This window comes from Haliotis cracherodii, unplaced genomic scaffold, assembly GCF_022045235.1.
Source record: "Haliotis cracherodii isolate W230 unplaced genomic scaffold, xgHalCrac1.p SCAF_9, whole genome shotgun sequence".
Taxonomy (NCBI): domain Eukaryota; kingdom Metazoa; phylum Mollusca; class Gastropoda; order Lepetellida; family Haliotidae; genus Haliotis; species Haliotis cracherodii.
Window position 1 is genome coordinate 1,658,396 of NW_027266343.1, and position 20,342 is coordinate 1,678,737.

General features: G+C 43.2%; 1 protein-coding gene across 1 annotated transcript; it reads left to right on the forward strand.

Annotated features, from left to right (window-relative positions):
• The first annotated feature begins 296 nt into the window (after positions 1-296).
• Positions 297-19,559, forward strand: LOC139452869 (salivary peroxidase/catechol oxidase-like). The gene is made up of 13 exons (XM_071234509.1): positions 297-477; positions 1,508-1,637; positions 2,491-2,693; positions 4,973-5,155; positions 6,142-6,214; positions 7,983-8,089; positions 9,998-10,099; positions 10,686-10,799; positions 13,073-13,233; positions 14,177-14,721; positions 16,078-16,247; positions 17,616-17,709; positions 19,114-19,559. Exons 1-13 carry the CDS (start codon positions 297-299, stop codon positions 19,427-19,429), a joined length of 2,379 nt encoding a protein of 792 aa, XP_071090610.1. The 3' UTR covers positions 19,430-19,559.
• The last annotated feature ends 783 nt before the right edge of the window (positions 19,560-20,342 follow it).

Consider the following 20,342-nt stretch of genomic DNA (forward strand, 5'->3'; position numbering starts at 1 on the left):
TTCCCTGTTCCAGTGGTATTTTCAATTGAAGAATTGCCTTGCCTTTGGATGTGTTTGTGACGGGTGCCTCCGATGGGTCATTTTCGCGAACACCTGATATCATCACTACCTGATAGTGATTCATAAACACATGCTCATGGTATAGTCAGAATCGCACAGCGGACTTTGAGCACAGATGTCTGCTAGCTCTGGTTGTAATCCTGGCGACAGTAGCCCTGGTTTTGGGTGTTGAGCCACGTAATGCTACATGACAGCTAATTCCGACTGTTCTATCTGCTGTAGACCTACAGGACGCCATGCTAGCTCTGGTTGTGAGTGTGGCGACAGTAGCCCTGGTTCTGGGTGGGGAGCCACGTAATGCTGCGGAACTAAGAGCCAAGTACTACATGACAGACAGAGACTGGCTCGTATGTGAGAGCCGGGCGTATGAACGCATGCTCATTGAAGAAGAGGAAGCGCGTGATTATTACAAATCTGGTAAGTGTTATGCCTAATCATTTACATTTACATGTACATTTACATTGTATACCTTCATTCAACTCTAGACCCAGTTCAACCAAGTTTTACAGTGTACATGATGGAAAAAATCATGACGTAAACCATTTTACGATTGAAACATAATTTCTCTATCATTTTGCATGTCATGGTTGATATATATTTTCTCTATCATTCTGTATAATGACCTATAGTTGGGTCAGCTTTACTTGTTTAAGAAGCACGTTCAGTGTGACGTGTGAATCATAACTCAGCGTCAACTGCAAGAACAATACCATGGTTTCACTTGAAATGTAATATGTTTTTTAATATTAATTAGTTCCACAGCTCAACATGTCCTTAGTTGAAATCGCCCAGTGTTATCACGTCCAGATAACGGTGGAGGTACGTTTAGTGCAAGTAGACAAGCAGAACATTATTAGAAGTTTGCAGGAAATTTTAAAATTACAAAATAATGTACTGTGAAAACTCGTTAAATATGAAACTTATATATGCATTATACACCCTACTTGTTTCGAACTACACGTAATTCGATAAGTGTACTTCGAGTCAACAATGTATTCCTGTACTGAGGGAGATGGTTAGAGTTTAATACAGTGAGTGAGCGGTTTTTACGCCGCTTTTAGCAATATTCCAGCAATATCACGGCGGGGGACACCAGATGTGAGCTTCAAACATTGTACCATGTGGGGAATCGAAACCCGGTACTTCGAGCCAACGCTTTATCCACAGGACTACCTCATCGACCCGAAAGTTTAATATATTCTGACATCTTAGTTCGTGTCGTGTTAGCGACAGGATAGTTTTACGATCTCATCACCTGGCGCTTGCTAGCCTGGCGCTTTTGACTGCTTGCCCACTCCGCCCTTATCTAGAGTGCCCCAAAATCAACGCCCCTTTTCACAAAACATACCGTGTCTAAATCGAGATCGTTCTTTCATGTTTTTAACCTATTTTTTTCGGATAGTCTAAACCAGACAATGAAGCAGCAATGTTCCTGTATTTGCTGCAGGTGTGGATGATTTGGTAGCGGGGTCGACCACCGCACAGCACCGACAGGTCACAGCTACTCTGGGGAACAGCATCAAGATGGCGGAGCATCAGCGCATTTTCACTCTCTCTGTCGTTGAAGCCGTGAAACTGTAAGCCAATAGGACATTTATAACAGTACTATTTCAGTTATGTCATTATCCATTTCTATTTACAATATAGGCGGATCAAAAGACAACGCAGGGTGCCCCTACCCCCCCACCCTTTTCCTTCAGCAACCCATGCTTGTCTTAAGAGACGACTAACGGGATCGGTGCTTGTCATCGTATCCCAATTGCGAGGATCGATGCTCATGATGCCAATCACTGGAAATTCTGGTCCGGATTCGAATATTTACAGACCGCCGTCATATAGCTGGAATATTGCTGAGTGCGGTGTTAAACAGCTAACAAACAAACAAACGTTTGAAACAATCTAAACATTTCCTTGGAAGCCTTATATGCAGTACGGAAAAGGAAGATGGCTCTCCGGATTGTGATCACATGATGTTGCCCTTCTATTCAAAGAAGCTGTGTACGTGCTCGCTAAATAAAATATGACCCTTAATCCTTTGGAACATAATTTAAATATAACGCGTTGTGTTCAGTAAACATACCAACTGTGCATTCACTATACAGTTGACGGGGCGGTCGGGTAGCCTAGTGGTTAAAGCGTTCGCTCGTCACGCCGAAGACCGGGGTTCGATTCCCGACATGGGTACAATGTGTGAAGCCCATTTCTGGTGTCCCCTGCCGTGATATTGCTGTAATATTGCTAAAAGCGGCGTAAAATCATACTCACTCACTCACTCACTTATTGTAGAGTTGTCATCCGTCGATTTGATAGCATTTTGAAATTCATGGTAGAATTTATTTTATTTCCCATTGTAGTTTATTTGTTTTATTCCGCTGTCTGGGTCTATCCCAAAATTGTCACGTTTCATTTCTGTCACGTTATTTGCTTCAGTCGTTCTGTTCCCGACAAGGATGTACGTGATCTGTTGCTTAGCGGGTTCGGACCCCATCTGGAGTGTGGGAACAATTCAGTGTGTTGCGAGAACACATACCCATTCAGAACGGCTAATGGACGATGTAACAACCTCCTCAACCCAAACTGGGGCGAGTCCTTCATCCCCTTCCGGAGATTCATGGAGCCGCGGTACGGCGATGGTAAGCGCACCTTCTGAATTGAAGGTTGGTTGGTTGGTTTGTTGTCTTACGCCGCGCTCAGCAATATTCCAGCTATATGACGGCGGTCTGTAAATAATCGAGCCTGGACCAGACAATCCAGTGATTGACATCATGAACATCGATCCACGCAATTGGAATCGATGACATGCATCAACCAAGTCAGCGAGCCTGACCACCCGATCCCGTTAGTCGCCTTTTACGAATTGAAGGTATGGGGCCATTGCATCATTAGCAGGACAAACTTAATATTACCAGGTTACTGACAGCTGTGTGCTGTTTGTTTGTTTGTTTGTGTACACTCAGCAATATTTCAGCTATATGACAGCGGTCTGTAAATATTCAAATCTCGGCAAGACAATCCAGTGATAGATATCATGTGCATCAATCCACGCAATTGGGATGCGATGACATGCATCAACAAACTCAGCGAGCCTGACCACCCGATTCCGTTAGTCGCCTCTCACGGCAAGCAGGGGTTGCTGGAGACCTGTTTCAACCGGGATCTTCACGGGTGGACTGACAGCTGTGCATTTGTTGTATAGATTTATGAAAGAGACCATTCGAATTTCTGTTCGTTTCGTGAATCAGCATCACCAAACCCCGCATTGTTCTTATTGACGAGGCGACTGTTACGGGTATGGCCTCTAACTGAAAATATATCCCTACTTTTAGACTGTGACAAAATTTTCTTTTGTGTAAAGTATCTGAAAAAATATTAGAACTCTATTAGTAGTGTGTATTTATACTGTGTGAGTGTTTATACTTTTGGTGATGCAAGTGAAATGTTCTGTGCAGCTGTTGCACATACACCAAGCTCCGTCGTTTGTTGTTCTCCACAATGAATGTCACAAAGGTCTTTGCAACTTCGTGGGGTCCTCAATGGATATTTGATCAATTGTTTGCACGTTTTAAAAACATCCTGACGTGGATAAGTAGACATCTAGAGCCCAGAGCAAGAAACGTATGTTAATCCTTTCCTTTGTTTTTCTCAAAAAAGGTTTATCTACTTTACATCAGTGAGTTTGGTTTAACGCCGCTTTTAACATTATTCCAGTTATATCGCGGCGTGTCAGCTTAATGTGGGCGGAAAGCCCGGAGTGATGCTGGTGTCAGATGTTTACCACTTCGGTGAAGCCCACGAGCACGGGTATGATGCTGACAAACCTAGAAACATAATCGGGGCGAACCGGGTTTCTGGCGTGCCCAAGTGACGCAACTCTGCACAGCTAATCGCGGCGCCTTCGACGTTTCGGCCACCCGTGCCCCCTTCTTTACTTTGAACATCGTGATGGGTCATATGATGTGACATATTTTCTAAGCTCTTAAGGATTCCATAAATATTTGAATATATTTAATAGTTAGTTTCATACCGTTCTGTCAACTGCTGCTGTAGCCGAGGTAGATTGTACATGTCCGCAAATCATACAATGCGGGCTCAAGACATACTAGCGATACATGTTTTCGGAAAAATAATTATTCACTTGAGTGTCAAAATCATAAAGAATAGTTCCTTCAATTCCAAGTATACATTAACTGAAATGTAGGCCAACAGTGTAGGCATGAATAAATGACAATATCAATTCATGAAAATTAATGGATCATTTAAAAGCATTAGAATGATATCACTAATGTGTTTTATGAAACGTATGACGTTTTTTTTAAATACGACTGCATCCAATCTTGGGAAAAAACTTCGAGCAGAAAATTGAATACAGTAAACTACATTTATAACGAACGGATATAACGAATAGATATTTTGGTCCCGGCCATATACGCTTACAACGAACTCGATTATAAGTAACTAAAATTAGTTGTCCCTTTGAGTTCATTTTAACCGTAGTTCACTGTAGTTACATTTTAATGGCGTGTGCTCCGTTTGACAAAGCGGCCTCAGCGTTACGACATTCGTTACCCCTTTACCTGTTAACATTAACATAAACCTATGGTATTTGTAGAGCTTTTCGAAACAGAATCCAAGTCAGAACCTGAAGACTACGTGAGACAGAGAACACCTCAGTTGCAGGCGCCATTAACGCTATCGTTCTATGTACATTTTTAATGTCTGTCCCGAAATCCAAATGTAACATCATTATGCTGAAATGTAACAAAGGGAACACGTTCAGAATTTGTTGCAGAGTGCGGCTATCAACTGAGAAAGCAGCGGATAGACCAATGGGGTTTTACTCGGATGGTATGAGAATCACACACACACTCTCTCGGACCTGTTAGAGTTTGTATGACCTCCTGTCTTTTTCCAGGCATTGCGTCCCCGCGAACCAGGTCCACGGACGGTGTTAGTGAACTGCCCAGTGCCCGTCTGGTCAGTACCACGATACACGAGGCCTCGACCCCGGCCACACTCAGTGACATGTTCACGCTCATGCTGATGACCTGGGGCCAGTTCCTTGACCACGACGTCACCCTCACGCCCGTGCAGCTGGGTAAGTCGGGGGAAACTGCTTGTGATACAGTCGTTGATCGTACAATGGAGCAGAGATTTCTTATGATTATTGAATTGATTTTTGACGCTTTTATTATCTAGTCTCCCTAGGCAAAAGGATGTCGTCGTCGTCATGTAAATGCTGACTGATCAACTCTGACCTTTGTTTACATACGATTTTCGAATTCGATTTAGTTAAACCCATCAATATTTGACACCTTTCAATATCATTAACCAAGCGATTTTGCTGAATAAAGTGCTTGATCTGTCTAGTAAGGGGGCTATTGACATGTTGAAATCATTATCGACCTGGTATCTGTATCAAGCCATGGTAGACATATTTACATGTTTACATGTTTACCTTTCCCCTACCTAATGCTGACCACTCGAAGTTGATCTACCTACAAGAAACTAAACTGTCAGGCAAAAGAAAGTATACACTTGACAATAGGATTTCATCAAAAAATAACAAATGTCAAAACGTTAATCGGCTGAAAACAGTCTAAAACACAACTATGATACCCGTATTAAATACATCACCATCGAATAACCATTTCTTGTTTGTCTCATATTTAGCCTCCAGCAGGCATGGGTGTATATTTTCTTTTGCCCGGCAGGTTATCTAATGATAAATATGGTTCAATCTGATTCAGGGGCGGTGGGGTAGCCTAGTGGTTAAAGTGGTCGCTCGTCACGCCGATGACCCGGGTACAATGTGTGAAGCCCATTTCTGGCGTCCCCCGCTGTGATATCGCTGGTATATTGCTAAAAGCGGCGTAAAAAATATACACACTCACTCAAATGATTCATATTTTAATCATTACACCTTATATTTATGACCGAATGTCAAGTCTTGATATTTACCGTGTTGTGGTGTATGCTCATCGGGAAATGGATAAGTGAAATGTATCGCAACATCGACCACTCGAACAGACGTAGTGTCCCACACTGTAGCCACCCATGTAACAACCATCCGCTGTCCTACAGGAGCCTACGATAGCGGCGTCAGTTGTTGTGCATCACCCAGGGTGGCGTTCAAACAAGCAAGACTGAGTGCAAGGTAAGGCGTCAGTTGTTGTGCATCACCCAGGGTGGCGTTCAAACAAGCAAGACTGAGTGCAAGGTAAGGCATCAGTTGTTGTGCATCACCAAGGGTGGCGTTCAAACAAGCAAGACTGAGTGCAAGGTAAGGCATCAGTTGTTGTGCATCACCGAGGGTGGCGTTCAAACAAGCAAGACTGAGTGCAAGGTAAGGCATCAGTTGTTGTGCATCACCCAGGGTGGCGTTCAAACAAGCAAGACTGAGTGCAAGGTAAGGCATCAGTTGTTGTGCATCACCGAGGGTGGCGTTCAAACAAGCAAGACTGAGTGCAAGGTAAGGCGTCAGTTGTTGTGCATCACCCAGGGTGGCGTTCAAACAAGCAAGACTGAGTGCAAGGTAAGGGGTGAGTTTTGGTAACGCCGCTCTGAACAGTATTCCAGTTATATCGCGGCGTGACAGCTTAATGTGGGAGAAAAGCCCGAAGTGATGCAGGTCTTAGATGTTTACCACTTTTCTGAAACCCATGGTAAGGCCATGGTGAGAAGGAAAAAAACTAATCAGGCCTGACCGAATTTCGAACTTGCAGAAATCGGTTTCTGGCATGCCTAAGATCGCAACTCTGCACTGTGAACGAGGACGACGCAAATAGACAAACTGAGAAAACAAGATGAAACTTATCCCGATTTGGAGAGTAAATGAATGAATATCTATGGCGTTTATGTTTTTTGTTGACATATTTAACTAAAAGTAATAAAATGTAATATACAACTGTGATGTTTGTATTAAATAATAGATGATGTTCGGGATTGTCAATTATAATTAGTTACAAATTGTGTGATCGGGTTTTCAATTTATTGAAGTAAATTTTTAAAGTCAAAGCAGAATAATTAAAGTTAGGAAGGACCCCTTTGCTTTCTTTGGGAACTATTTGGTAATACACTACAAAAAGGAAGCGAATAGGGGGTGAGAGGTGGGGGAAGATGTTTTCATTCCTAAATTTAACATCGACAAGCCTCAACAAAATCTCATCAGAATCGGCGCACTATCCAGTTAGTTCGTAAAAAAAACACGCATTTTTGCCTGAAAGGATGACCCAAAGGATTTTCCTAGTGTTTTCAAGAATTAATTATGCTTGTGGCTATGGACTGTAGTAATCCTTTGCATTATAACGGTATTACAACGGTAACAGCATACGGTATTATAACGGTAACAGCATTATAACGGTATTATTAAGGTAACAGCATACGGTATTATAACGGTAACAGCATACGGTATTATAACGGTAACAGCATACGGTATTATAACGGTAACAGCATACGGTATCATAACGATAACAGCATTATAACGGTATTATTAAGGTAACAGCATACGGTATTATAACGGTAACAGCATTATAACGGTATTGTAACAGTTACGGTAAAAGCACTAATACGGTATTATAACGGAAACTGCATCATAACGGTATTATAAAGGTAACAGCATCATAACGGTATTATAATGGTAACTGTATCATAACTGTATTATAACGGTAACAGCATGTTAACGGTGTTATAACGGTAACAACATTAATACGGTATTATAACGGATACTGCATTAAAACGGTTTTATAACGATAACAGCATTAATACGGTATTATGACGGAAACTGCTTTATAACGGTAACAGCATTATAACGGTATCATAACTGTAACAACATTATTACGGTATTATGACGGTAACAACATTATTACGGTATTATGACGGTAACAACATTATAACGGTATATTGCTCCCCCTCTCTACCCTCAGGCCCCAGTGTTTCCCGATCATGATCCCCCGTGGCGACCCGTCATTCAACAACAGCTGCATGGACTTCGTCAGATCCGTACAGGTGGAAAATGCCAACTGTCGAGCAGGTACACGAGGGCTGAGGTGGTACAGGGGATTGAGCGTTCGCTCGTCACAGTGACGATGTGTCACGTACAGGGAAAGAGGTTCCCGATGTTCACACCTGGTTATATGTTATCCTGGCTGACATTCTCACTTATCACGTAACTCATTCGTGTGTTGTCATATATACCTGTATAACAGTTAAGATCTTGTTGCTCTGGCAACAGATATATCGTCAACAGATTCGTAACGGTACTTTCAAATCATCACATAACCTCTGATAAAAAGATTCATCAATTTGTCCACCGTATTCATCGTCGTAAGTGCGCATCCCGTTAAGATCTAGGCATTAGTTGGTTTTCAGCAACCCATCCATGTTGTAAGAAGTGACTAAGGGAATCGGGTGGTCAGGCTCCCTGACTTGGCTGATGTATATCATCGTATTCCAATTGCGTAAATCGATGCGCATAATGTCAGTCACTGGATTGTCTGGTCCGAGTTGATTATTTAAAGACCGCACTCATAAAGCTGGAATATTGCTGAGTGCGATGTTAAACAACAACACACACGCACGCACGCACGCACGCACGCACGCACGCACACACACACGCACGAACACACACACACACACACAGTGACGAGACAAGGGCAGGATGTGGTCTGGCATTGTCATCTTCCAGTTCACAATTTCTGTTGATAATTCTAGCGAATGGAAAAACGATATGACGCAAAGTTTCATCAGCAATTTGCTGGCCAGTCAAATGTCCATCCACAATAACCAAACTAGTTGGCCTGTCATATTCGATACCGCCGGACAACATGATACAACAGCCCCCATACCGATAACGGTCAAGAATTGTTGCCCGGCACACCACTCGCCGCTACGTCGCCAAAAACGTTTTCTGCCATCTGTGAATCAGAAGCAAAACCTTGAGTTGCCTTGCCCAACCCAATCTTTGCTGCCTGTGGGAAGCTGTTTGGGTCCTCTCTATCGTCCCCACATCGCGTCACTTTGTCTGTTCATTAATATACTGTCTCGTAGGCTTTTTCAGTGTGTGCTTAGCTCAACTGCATTCTGTGTGCATGTGCATCACGTGCTGATCATGCATGATGTGAAATTTCATTGTGATTAGACATTGCGTTCAGATGCAATGCCACGGTATTGTAAATGAACCACATTCAAATCATTAGCTCAGTCGGTAGTACATCATCTGTGTCTCAATACGTATTACGTCAGAGACCCTTCATCGTCACAGATATCAATTCCACTTCCTCTGCATCAGTATAGGTGTCTTATTATCTCTTTTCATCAACAGGCACATTTTGTCACATCCTCTTCATCTTTTGACAATAACTATCATTTCATAACGTCATAACGTCATATAGTTTAGTGTCAACTGTACCCACAACACCCCATGTGTAACCTTGTTATTATTTTATTTCTTTTTGGAGTATACAAACAATAAAGTTTACCGAATAGTTCACATACAATCTTAAATACATACAAGTAACAAAGTATATATATATGGATAATAACACACAAAAATATTCCAGTGTCAGGATGGCAAGACAGAGTGACTAAACTTTTATTAACTGTGTGTATTTACGTTGTGAATATGATATATTTCTGTCGAAGTAATATGAGTTGCTTATTTTTTGTTTGATGTGTTGGACATTTGGTAGGGAGTCGGAAATTTTTGATTTGAATATGTTTTGCTTTGTTACGATTATAATATGATTTATAACATTATAATTTTAGTTTTTCTTGATATCCTAATAAATTGTCAATTTTGAACATTCTACTTCTGTTCCAGTTTTGTCTTTGATCCATTTTGCAAGGTTGTTCCGGACATGTTTTACAATTTCACACTCAAAGAACATGTACATTAAGGTTTGTTTTTCTCGTTTACAAAAATAGCTATCTCTCTTCTCAGCACCGGTTGAGCAGCTAAACCAGCTGACGGCGTACATCGACGCCTCACAGGTGTACGGCTCCACCCAACAGCAACAGAACAGTCTCAGGACGTTTCAGAACGGTAGGGACATCACTGTCGCCGTGACATCATGATCATGAACCATCCTGCACTGTGTTAAACATTGTACATCCTCACCCGTTTTATTAACACGTGGTGTCAATAAGCATACCTCATGCGTGTCGTGGAAGTTCTTGAGTTAATCACTCGCAGTTTGGACTTGGTGTTCGTGTGACAGAGACAACGACAATCCGGTGGATCGAATGTTTCCTCGGGTTTCCTCGGGTTTCCTCGAGTTCGAGCCAACTCAGATTAACTGTATACGTATGTAAATTCAAACGTCAACGCCAGAGAGAAACCAGTCTCGATTATCCGTCGAAACAGATTCCAGTTGGCGTAAAAGGCAAACGAGTAGTGAAAATTATATCAATAGATCAGTGATGACACCAGGTGTTCGCAAAGTTCACCCGGATACATAGCCTGCTTCAGGTCAAGACACTTTCGTTTACCCGGTCTTATATTTGTCTGTTTGTTTGTTTCGCTTGTAAATAAATACCCCTGTTGTTTCGTGCTGCTGTGACCTACAGAGCTATGTATACGTTCAGTTATTCAAGCAGCCTCACTGGAAACTGTCATGTCTGTTCTCTAGGACTGCTGCGAACGTACACCCCCACCACAGGTAGAACCCTCTTGCCCAAACAATCGGCCACAGATGCTCCTAACTGTGTGACCAACTCTGGGAATGCGTTTTGTTTCAAGGCAGGTGAGGAACAGGTTGTGACATTCAGTTCCATAATCCATGTTCTCAGTTCTGTATTGTTGCGATAGGGCCCCAATACGGTAAATTAGATGACTGTATTGTTGCGATAGGGCCCCAATACGGTAAATTAGCCGACTGTATTGTTGCGATAGGGCCCCAATACGGTAAATTAGCCGACTGTATTGTTGCGATAGGGCCCCAATACGGTAAATTAGATGACTGTATTGTTGCGATAGGGCCCCAATACGGTAAATTAGCCGACTGTATTGTTGCGAAAGGGCCCCAATACGGTATATTAGCCGACTGTATTGTTGCGATAGGGCCCCAATACGGTAAATTAGCCGACTGTATTGTTGCGATAGGGCCCCAATACGGTAAATTAGCCGACTGTATTGTTGCGAAAGGGCCCCAATACGGTAAATAAGCCGACTGTATTGTTGCGATAGGGCCCCAATACGGTATATTAGCCGACTGTATTGTTGCGATAGGGCCCCAATACGGTAAATTAGCCGACTGTATTGTTGCGATAGGGCCCCAATACGGTAAATTAGCCGACTGTATAGTTGCGATAGGGCCCCAATAAGGTAAATTAGCCGACTGTATAGTTGCGATAAGGCCCCAATACGGTAAATTAGCCGACTGTATTGTTGCGATAGGGCCCCAATACGGTAAATTAGCCGACTGTATTGTTGCGATAGGGCCCCAATACGGTAAATTAGCCGACTGTATTGTTGCGATAGGGCCCCAATACGGTAAATTAGCCGACTGTATTGTTGCGATAGGGCCCCAATACGGTAAATTAGCCTACAGTATTGTTGCGAGAGGGGGCCCCAATACGGTAAATTAGCCGACTGAATTAAGCACCGGGGGAGGGGGGGGGGGGGGGGTTCAGTGTGTTAGATGATTTGGCATTTGGCTCAACGGCGCACGCACGTGTCTGTCTGTATGTCTGTGTCTGTCTGTCTGTCTGCTTGTACTAGTCCGGACTAATGCTGGTTTCATAGTGCTAGCCCACTGATATACCATGTCGCAGTTTAACATGAATACCCCACTCAGACACAGCATACTGACTCCGAGCCGACCAGTTTTATCACCTTAATCCAAGCGCCGGCCTGGGTAACAAGAAGTACCATCTTATAACGTTTATATGGTATGATGTGGTCTGGGATCGAACACCGACTTTCCGCTCTCAGGTTAGACGCTCTACCCACTAGACCACGTAGGCTGGGATTCCAGTGTGTGTTCAGCAGGCTAATTGTGTGTGAGTCCCGATGGCTTGGGGGTTAACCACTGGAATGTCTGTCTTTATTTTCAGACTGCCATGATATAGCTGGGGTGTCTGTATCAGATTTTTAAGCGACCAACACTTCACTAAATTTAGCTGTTTTCAAATAACAAGGATTTAACACACTGGAACATAACCTGAATATCTTTCATTTTATTTCAAATTTTAAGCCCGCGAATCCAGTAGCTAAGCAAAAGCCATCTGGAGTTATTAGGGTTCCAATTAGGTTATGTTAATGATTATTGACAGTGGAGTTCAGATAGATTAAATATACAATATATAAACAGTGTTCGGGATACATAATTGCATGTTTGCCGCCGGAGCAGCACAAGGACCGGCTGTCGGGACTGCCCTCGGTGGTCGCTTTTGTTATCACTTCCAACCCAAAATGCTTCGTACTAAATTATAGAAGAAACGATGTATCTCAAGAAACTCGCAAAGCAGTAGCGGGACGACGTTGCCATAAAAGAACTCGCTTCTGCAAGTGTCAGTAAGGGGTAGTAACTCTAGCCACATAAGGTTACCCTGCTTTGTCATGTCAGAATATATTTGTTTTTTATTTTATTTCCCTACCAAACTGAATTTTGTGGGCGAAAATTCGTAAATCAACTAAAAATTCCTTACTATATGTCACGGGCTAATTTTGTTATTATGTGTTGATGTTCCCGTGAAGATCCGGGGTAGAATAGGTCTTCAGCAACCCACGCTTGCCGTAAACGGCGATTATGCTTGCCGTAAGATGCGACTAACGGGATGGGTGGTCAGGCTCACTGACTTGGGTGGTCAGGCTCGCTGACTTGGTTGATGCATGTCATTGTATCCCGATTGTGTGGATCGATGCTTATGATGTGAATCACTGGATTGTCTGGTCCAGACTCGATTATTTACAGACCGCCGTCATAAAGCTGGAATATTGCTGGGTGCGGCGTTAAACAACAAACAAACAAACCTGTCAACACAAAGACCAGCACCGATTGATATATTTGTGCAGGTGACGAACGAGTGAACGAGAACCCAGCCCTAACGAGCATGCAGACGGTGTTCTTGCGGTGGCACAACCTCGTGGCTACGGATCTGAAAAGGTTGAACTGCCACTGGGGAGATGAGAAACTGTTCCAAGAGGCGAGGAGGATTATCGGGGCTAGCATCCAGGTTTGTGCTTTTCTGCATTGGAGTATGACAGCTAGTGGTGAGGCGTGCTATCAGTTACAGACCCTATTACATTTCTTTTTCGTTGTTTAACGCTGCACTCAGCAGTATTCCGGCTACATGACGGCGGTATGTGAATAAGTAATCGAGTCTGGACCAAACAATCCAGAATAAACATCATGAGCATCGATCAACGCAATTGGGATACGATGACATGCATCAACCAAGTCAGCGAGCCTGACCACCCGATCCTGTTAGTCGCCTCTTACAACAAGCATAGTCGTCTTTTACGGCAAGCATGGGTTGCTGAAGACCTATTCTAACCCGGATCTTCACGGGTCTTCTTTTACATAATAGGTGCAGTCACGAATGTCCAGACTTTCTAGCTGTTGAATGACTTGTGTGGGGGAGTTGTCCGTTCTTGAATCCAGAAAGCAGTCTTGGAAGCAGGCAGAAATGTCGGCGCTTTCAGAGTTATCGCGTCCGCACTGGACACGTAGATAAGATCGTAGAAGGCCTCGATTCGTCCTCGTCTCCCTCTTATATAAATACAGCTAGTATTCTAGGAACGTCCTGAACAAAGTCTGTCCAAAGGTCTATACGCAAAGGTGCAGAACTCACAAGTACGCTGGTTGTCGTAAACCGTCAGTCAAAAAAAATCTGGATACAACGGTAATTGACATTTTACGTGCGCTTCAATCTGCTGCCTCTAACAATCATAGAAATATAACCTTGCCACATATACTGCTACTAACAGCTGCGTAAATCCCAACCCTAATGATCTTGCTTTTGTTAAAAGTATTCAGTTTGTATTTATTTATTATTTTGTAAAATGCCTTCATGAAAATAACTTTTCCTGGAGAGGTATTAACAAAAGCCTTCTTTGCTTGTTAACCGATCCAGATTCATTTGAATAAAAATATGTTTGAATGTAATGACATTTCAGGTTATCACATATACCGAATACCTTCCTATTCTGCTGGGCCCTACAATAATGACTCAGTACGGTCTAACGTCCACGACGTCGGGTTACGCCAACGTGTACAATCCTGCCGTTGACGCCAGCATTCGCAACGCCTTCTCTACTGCCGCCTTCAGGGTCGGTCATACAATGGTCAACGACTTCCTTGGCAATGCCGATGCGAGTGGCATGAATACTGGAAACACCGTCCTCAGTACCAGCTTCGGGAACACTGACATCCTCCTGAACCAGCCTGGCCGGACTGTGGGCAGCTTCTGTCGGGGTCTTGCACGTGACAGCACCCAGCTGGTTGACCGCTTCATGACCTCCCAGTTGACCAACAACCTGTTCCCTGACGACGCGGGGAACAAACTGGACCTAGCGTCCCTGAACGTCCAAAGAGGTCGGGACCACGGCCTGGCGGGATACGGGTACTGGAGGAGGTTCTGTGGGCTGTCGCCAGTCACCAACATCATGGCAATCACAGAGATACCATACGACGTGCGTCTCAAACTGGCCTCTATCTACTCGTGAGTAAAAAGCTGTGTGACACACCAGGAGACCAGGAACCTTATGGGTGGTACGTTACAATTGTGCTGTGACGTCATTAAGACGTTTGACGTCATCCTATTTAAGTAAAACTCGCCATGTTTGCGAACTGCACAAAAAATATCTTATTTCTCTCTCGTTAGTTCATTGTGTATTTAAAAAAATACTTCAAAACCTTTAAGCATAAATGTCTACTTTCAATTAATCAGATATATCTAAAGACTGCTATTATTACCATGGGCGGATACAGAGTGGTGGTGGTAATATAATGAGAAGTAAAAATGTGATTTTTCACCCATAAGGTCCCTTATCTCATGGTGGGTCATAGACAGTCATCGCCGCGTGAACTAGAATCACGAAATATCGCGATGATTATTTATATTATGAAAACAAGCCATTCCGCCGATAAGAATATTGCTTACAGTAATGGCAAAACTTGCAAAGTGCGCTTTTTAAGAAACATCCATTTTGCTTACGATAAACATCACCGAGTTTTCATCACGTGGTTACCATCCGGGTAAGACAGTCAGGTGACTGCGAGCGGTTACGTTGAGCAGGGAACTTGGTCAATAGCGCAATAAATACTACATCTGCATGGGTTGTTTTCTTTCAGGTCGTGCTGGTAATTTACGTACGTCACACACACGGCTAAATATAGCCTAAATATAGTCAGGGACCTGAAAGGACCCGTGAAGATCCGGGGTACAACAGGTCTTCAGCAACCCATGCTTGCCGTAAAAGGCGAATATGCTTGTCGTAAGAGACGACTATCGGGATCGGGTGGTCAGGCTCGCTGACCTGGTTGATGCATGTCATCATATCCCAACTGCGTGGATCGATGCGCATGATGCCAATCACTGGATTGTCTGGTCCACATTCGATTATTTACAGACCGCCGCCATATAGCTGGAATGTTGCTGAGTGCAGCGTTAAACCACCAACCAATATTTATGGAGGTACAATATGCGTACACGAAAAACCCGCGTGCAATTACGCGCACTGTATGTGCGCACCGGGTTTACCTGTACACCTCCATGATCGCAAAAACATTTTGAAGTCAATCATTAATATTATAAATAAAAACGCCAAAATTAAATTCACAGACTGCCTATTTATTCATTAACTGTTCGAAATCACTGACATTGTTCAGGGCAATAATCCAAAAAAAGCCCCGCCCATTCTATTTCCAGCCAATCAGGAAACAGTAGTCCTTTAGCGGGCCTAGTTCATTTCGATATGAACATGAACGCAAATATATCTTGATTAGCCAATCAAATGAAATGGAATCACTTGTAATGTATTCATATCAAGATATATCTGACGGTGATGTTTTACAGGTCTCCCAATGACATCGACCTGTTCACGGCAGCCATGTCGGAGACCCCTGTTTCTGGCGGGCTGGTGGGACCCACACTTGCCTGTTTACTAGGACGACAGTTCCAAGCTCTCAAAACTGGAGACAGGTTTTGGTTTGAGGAGGACAACGACTTCGTCAGGTTCACCCCAGGTACTGCATTTCTGCTTGTTTGTTTGCTTGTTTGTTGTTTAACGACCCACTCAGCAATATTCCAGCTGTATGACGGTCTTTAAATAATCGAATCTGGACCAGCCATGATGAGCCTCGATCCACGCAATTGGGATACGATAACATGCATCAACCGAGTCAGCGAGCCTGACCACCCGATCCCGTTAGTCGCCTCTTACGACAAGCTTAGTCGCCTTTTATGGCAAGAATGGGTTGCTGAAGACCTCTTCTACCCTGGATCTTTACGGGTCGCATTTCTATACGAGTTCGAGGTCTATGTAGTACCAAGCGGAAAACGATAAGCAATGATTATTCAGTCCTTTGCTCGGCACGCCGCAATCTTAGCCCATGTTGGTCATCTCGGGAAACGTTTGAAGGAATCCATGTCGAATGACGCATGAGGCAAGTAAAGGGACAGGGTGGTCAGTCTCCGTGACTTGGTTGATGGCGTACCCCGACGTCGTGGAACAGCGCTCATAGTGTCAATCACTGGATATTCTTGTCCAGATTCGATTAGTTACAGGCCGCCATCATACAGGTGAAGTGGTGTGCGGCGTTAATAAGAAAACAACACACGAGAGCTATCTTATGACACAACACATGAAACGTTTACAATTGTCTCACACAGTATACTGAAGTAACAATACCTGCTTACGTTCAGCATAACCTGTTTTCAAAAAACGGCCATCATGTTGTAGGGACTATAAGAGGAGGGATTTGGCGGTATGCGGCTTACAGTGACGACATGTAATATCAATAACCCCGGTTTCATGTTGTTAGCGGATGAATCAGCCGAATGGAAACGAGACACGTACAAATAGAAGCGACAAAACCCTTTCCATAATCATGGGTTTAACGTCGCGTCCAAGATTATTGCGCTTCTATAACGACGTGCATGCACGTGTGTGTGGCTGCTCGAACTAGTCCGGACTGATGCCTATTTATAGTGCTAGCACACTGAGATACCATGCCGCAGTTTAACTTGAACACCCCATTCAGACACAGTATACTGACTCCAAGCCGACCAGTCCTTGTTTTAGCCCCTTAATGCCGAGCGCCAGACAGGGTAACAACAAGTACCATCTTTTAACGTCTTTTGGTATGACGCGGTCGGGGATCGAGCCCCGGACCTTCCGCTCTCCGGGCGGACGCTCTACCACTAGACCACGGAGGCGGTCGATTACAGTAGAGTCCAGTGTACAATTGCGACTATGTCATGAGCATGTGTTTATTAAATGTGAGTGTACATTTAGTTAGCAGGATGAACGAGTCTTCACTTGATGTATGGTGAGTTCTGTTATGTCATACATATATTTTCCTATTGTCTTCCATGGTGGCTAACCTTTCCAGCCCAACTGGAAGAGATACGGAAGGTCTCTTTGTCTCTGGTCATTTGCCATGGCACCAACACAGAGCAACTTCAGGCCCAGGCTTTCATAAAGAGGTACTTGCACATCCGTTATCCTTTCGAGGTAGAGATTTGTCAACATTGAGTGAACGTGAAGTATTTTCCTTAATGAACTTTGACAGACATTATGTTCATGCCAGTTTTCACAGAGGCACGTGGTACCATGCAACTTTGTGGAACCAAACCTTTTGTGAGGTGAGGTGCTGATTTCGGTCGATTGCAGGATTTACAAAGCATGTGCATCACCAACTCGTTGTCAACAGATATTTTCCCTATCTTTTCATGATTTTAATCAAGGTGCTCGCGTGATTTGTTGCACTTTGCGATGTAAGACCCGTTTTATCACAATATAGATCTTGATTATCATCAGATCGTCTTGACTGGGCGCAGCCATTTTGTTTGAATCAAATGCAAGTGACACGAGAGGTGGAATCTGATTGGTCCATAGGAGAGGTTTAGAAGGGACATAACTCGTAATAACCACTGGTGGCGCTACGATCGCCTAGGAATTCCAGCCTTGTTTGGCAAGGATGGACACTTGACTTTTAAAGTCAGTTAACTCTCTTGCCTCGGGAAGATGGTACTAGTCCGGATTTATGCCGATTTATAGTGCTAACCCACTGAGATACCATGCCGCAGTTTAAAGGGCAAGTTCACACGGAAATGAACCATTTTTTCTTGTACTTTTTCCACATTAAAACTGTTAACATAGAAGTGTCATAGACAAAAATATAAAAACATCATATTTAATAAACATATTTTTTGCACTAAAACGATTTATATTTTTCACATTTACCAAGTGTTCTATTTCCATAACAAAAACACCATGGCTTATGCCCCTTGCAATATGACGTCATTGGTGCCAATTGACAAACATTATGACGTCATCATGCTTTGTTAGAGCCGCTTTACGTGGTGTAGGTACAGTTTTGTGATTCTAGCATCTCAGATGCCAGCCAGAATTGTGTTATGCTGAGTCACCCTGCGCCGGAGTGTGTCGTAGACCATATTGTTTCACCGCAAACTGGTCCTTGATATCTTTTGCGTTGAGAATAGACAGGGACCCAGTTGAATTGGCACCAATTACGTCATAATCTAAGGGGGATAACTCAGGCCTATTTCGCTCGTAAAACGAAGGCCTCATAACGGCATATCACTTTCACACTATTGTGAGCTTCCTACTTTCACTGTGAAAAAAATGAGTGTATATTTTCAAACACAGATACTAACTAATTCTAAAATTGCGTTTTGTTTAGAAAAAGAAAGAAAGTGATTTTTGCGTCTACACTTCCCCTTTAACACCCCAGTGAGACACAGTATACAGACTCCTCCACGGTGGAGGTCTTGAAAACATCCAGTTAAGCTGCATGGTGCAAACTAAATATTCGTATCAAATCCTGTATATTGCATTAATTCACCTCTTAATAATTTTCCTTCCAGTTCAACATTGATGGACTGCGATAGTATTCCCACACTCAACCTGGAGCACTGGCGGGAGGCTGACGGCAGCTGGTCAAGCTGGACACAGTGGTCACCCTGTCTGAACAACATCCGCACCAAGACCAGAACCTGCTCGCCCTGCTTTGCAGGATGTGACGGACTGAATGCCCACAGCGAGGCTTGTGGGGATTCCTGCAACTGGAATTCATGGGGTACGTGGGGTACCTGTATCAATGGTTCTGAAGAACGAAGCAGAACGTGCAAATGCTCGGGCAATTTTACGCAGTGGAAAACTTGTCCAAAGTCAACATTTTAAATTGGTAACCATTCTGTTTTGGCGTGTATCTTGATGTTATACCATTTACCAAATAATGAAATAATATACGCCAAAGATAACCACTCTTGGGCTTCAATTATAGTAAGGTTCAGATGAAAGCATATTAAAAAATAACCGATCTAAATTTAATATACAATCATATGGAATAAACTGTGTTGTGCATTAAGGGTAAAATACAAATTGTTTGTAGAGATTCACTTGAAAACGAGTCATCTCCAGGACATTTCTAGATGGTATTTCATAACTGTGTGGCTGATGTCGTATAAAACAGAACTTATTTCTAAAGTTTCTTCAGAATAAACTTAGTACTGTGAAGTAAATGTGTGTTTGCCTTAGTTTAGATTTTGAATACGATGGGTGTATAACGACTGGTCGTTGATGAATTTATCCACGAGCAAAGTTAGATTTGTTTGTAAGTTGTTGAATGCCGCACTCCTCACAGTATTCCAGTATATGACGGGGGTCTGTAAATAATGGAATCAGGACCAGACAATCCTGTGACTGACTTCATGTGCAATTGCAAATGGGACACGATGACATGCATCAAACCAAGTCAGCGAGCCTGACCGCCCAGTCCTGGTCCTGTTAGTCGTCTCATGACTTCGACAATCAGCTGTTTTAATCAATGCCGCACTGCACTACTTATACACCTAATATCATAAGTTGGGTTTTAGGCTGCTTTTAGCAATATTCCAACAATATCATGCGAAGGGAACACCAGAAATAGGCTTCACATATTGCACGCATGTGGGGAATCGAAACCGGGTCTTCGTTCTGACGAACGCTTTAACCACTAGGCCACCACAAGGCATAATAAAAAAATACTGCTTATCATTTACTTCAGCACCCCTATTACCAAAAAGGATTTTTCGGAATTTGTTCATGAATTATC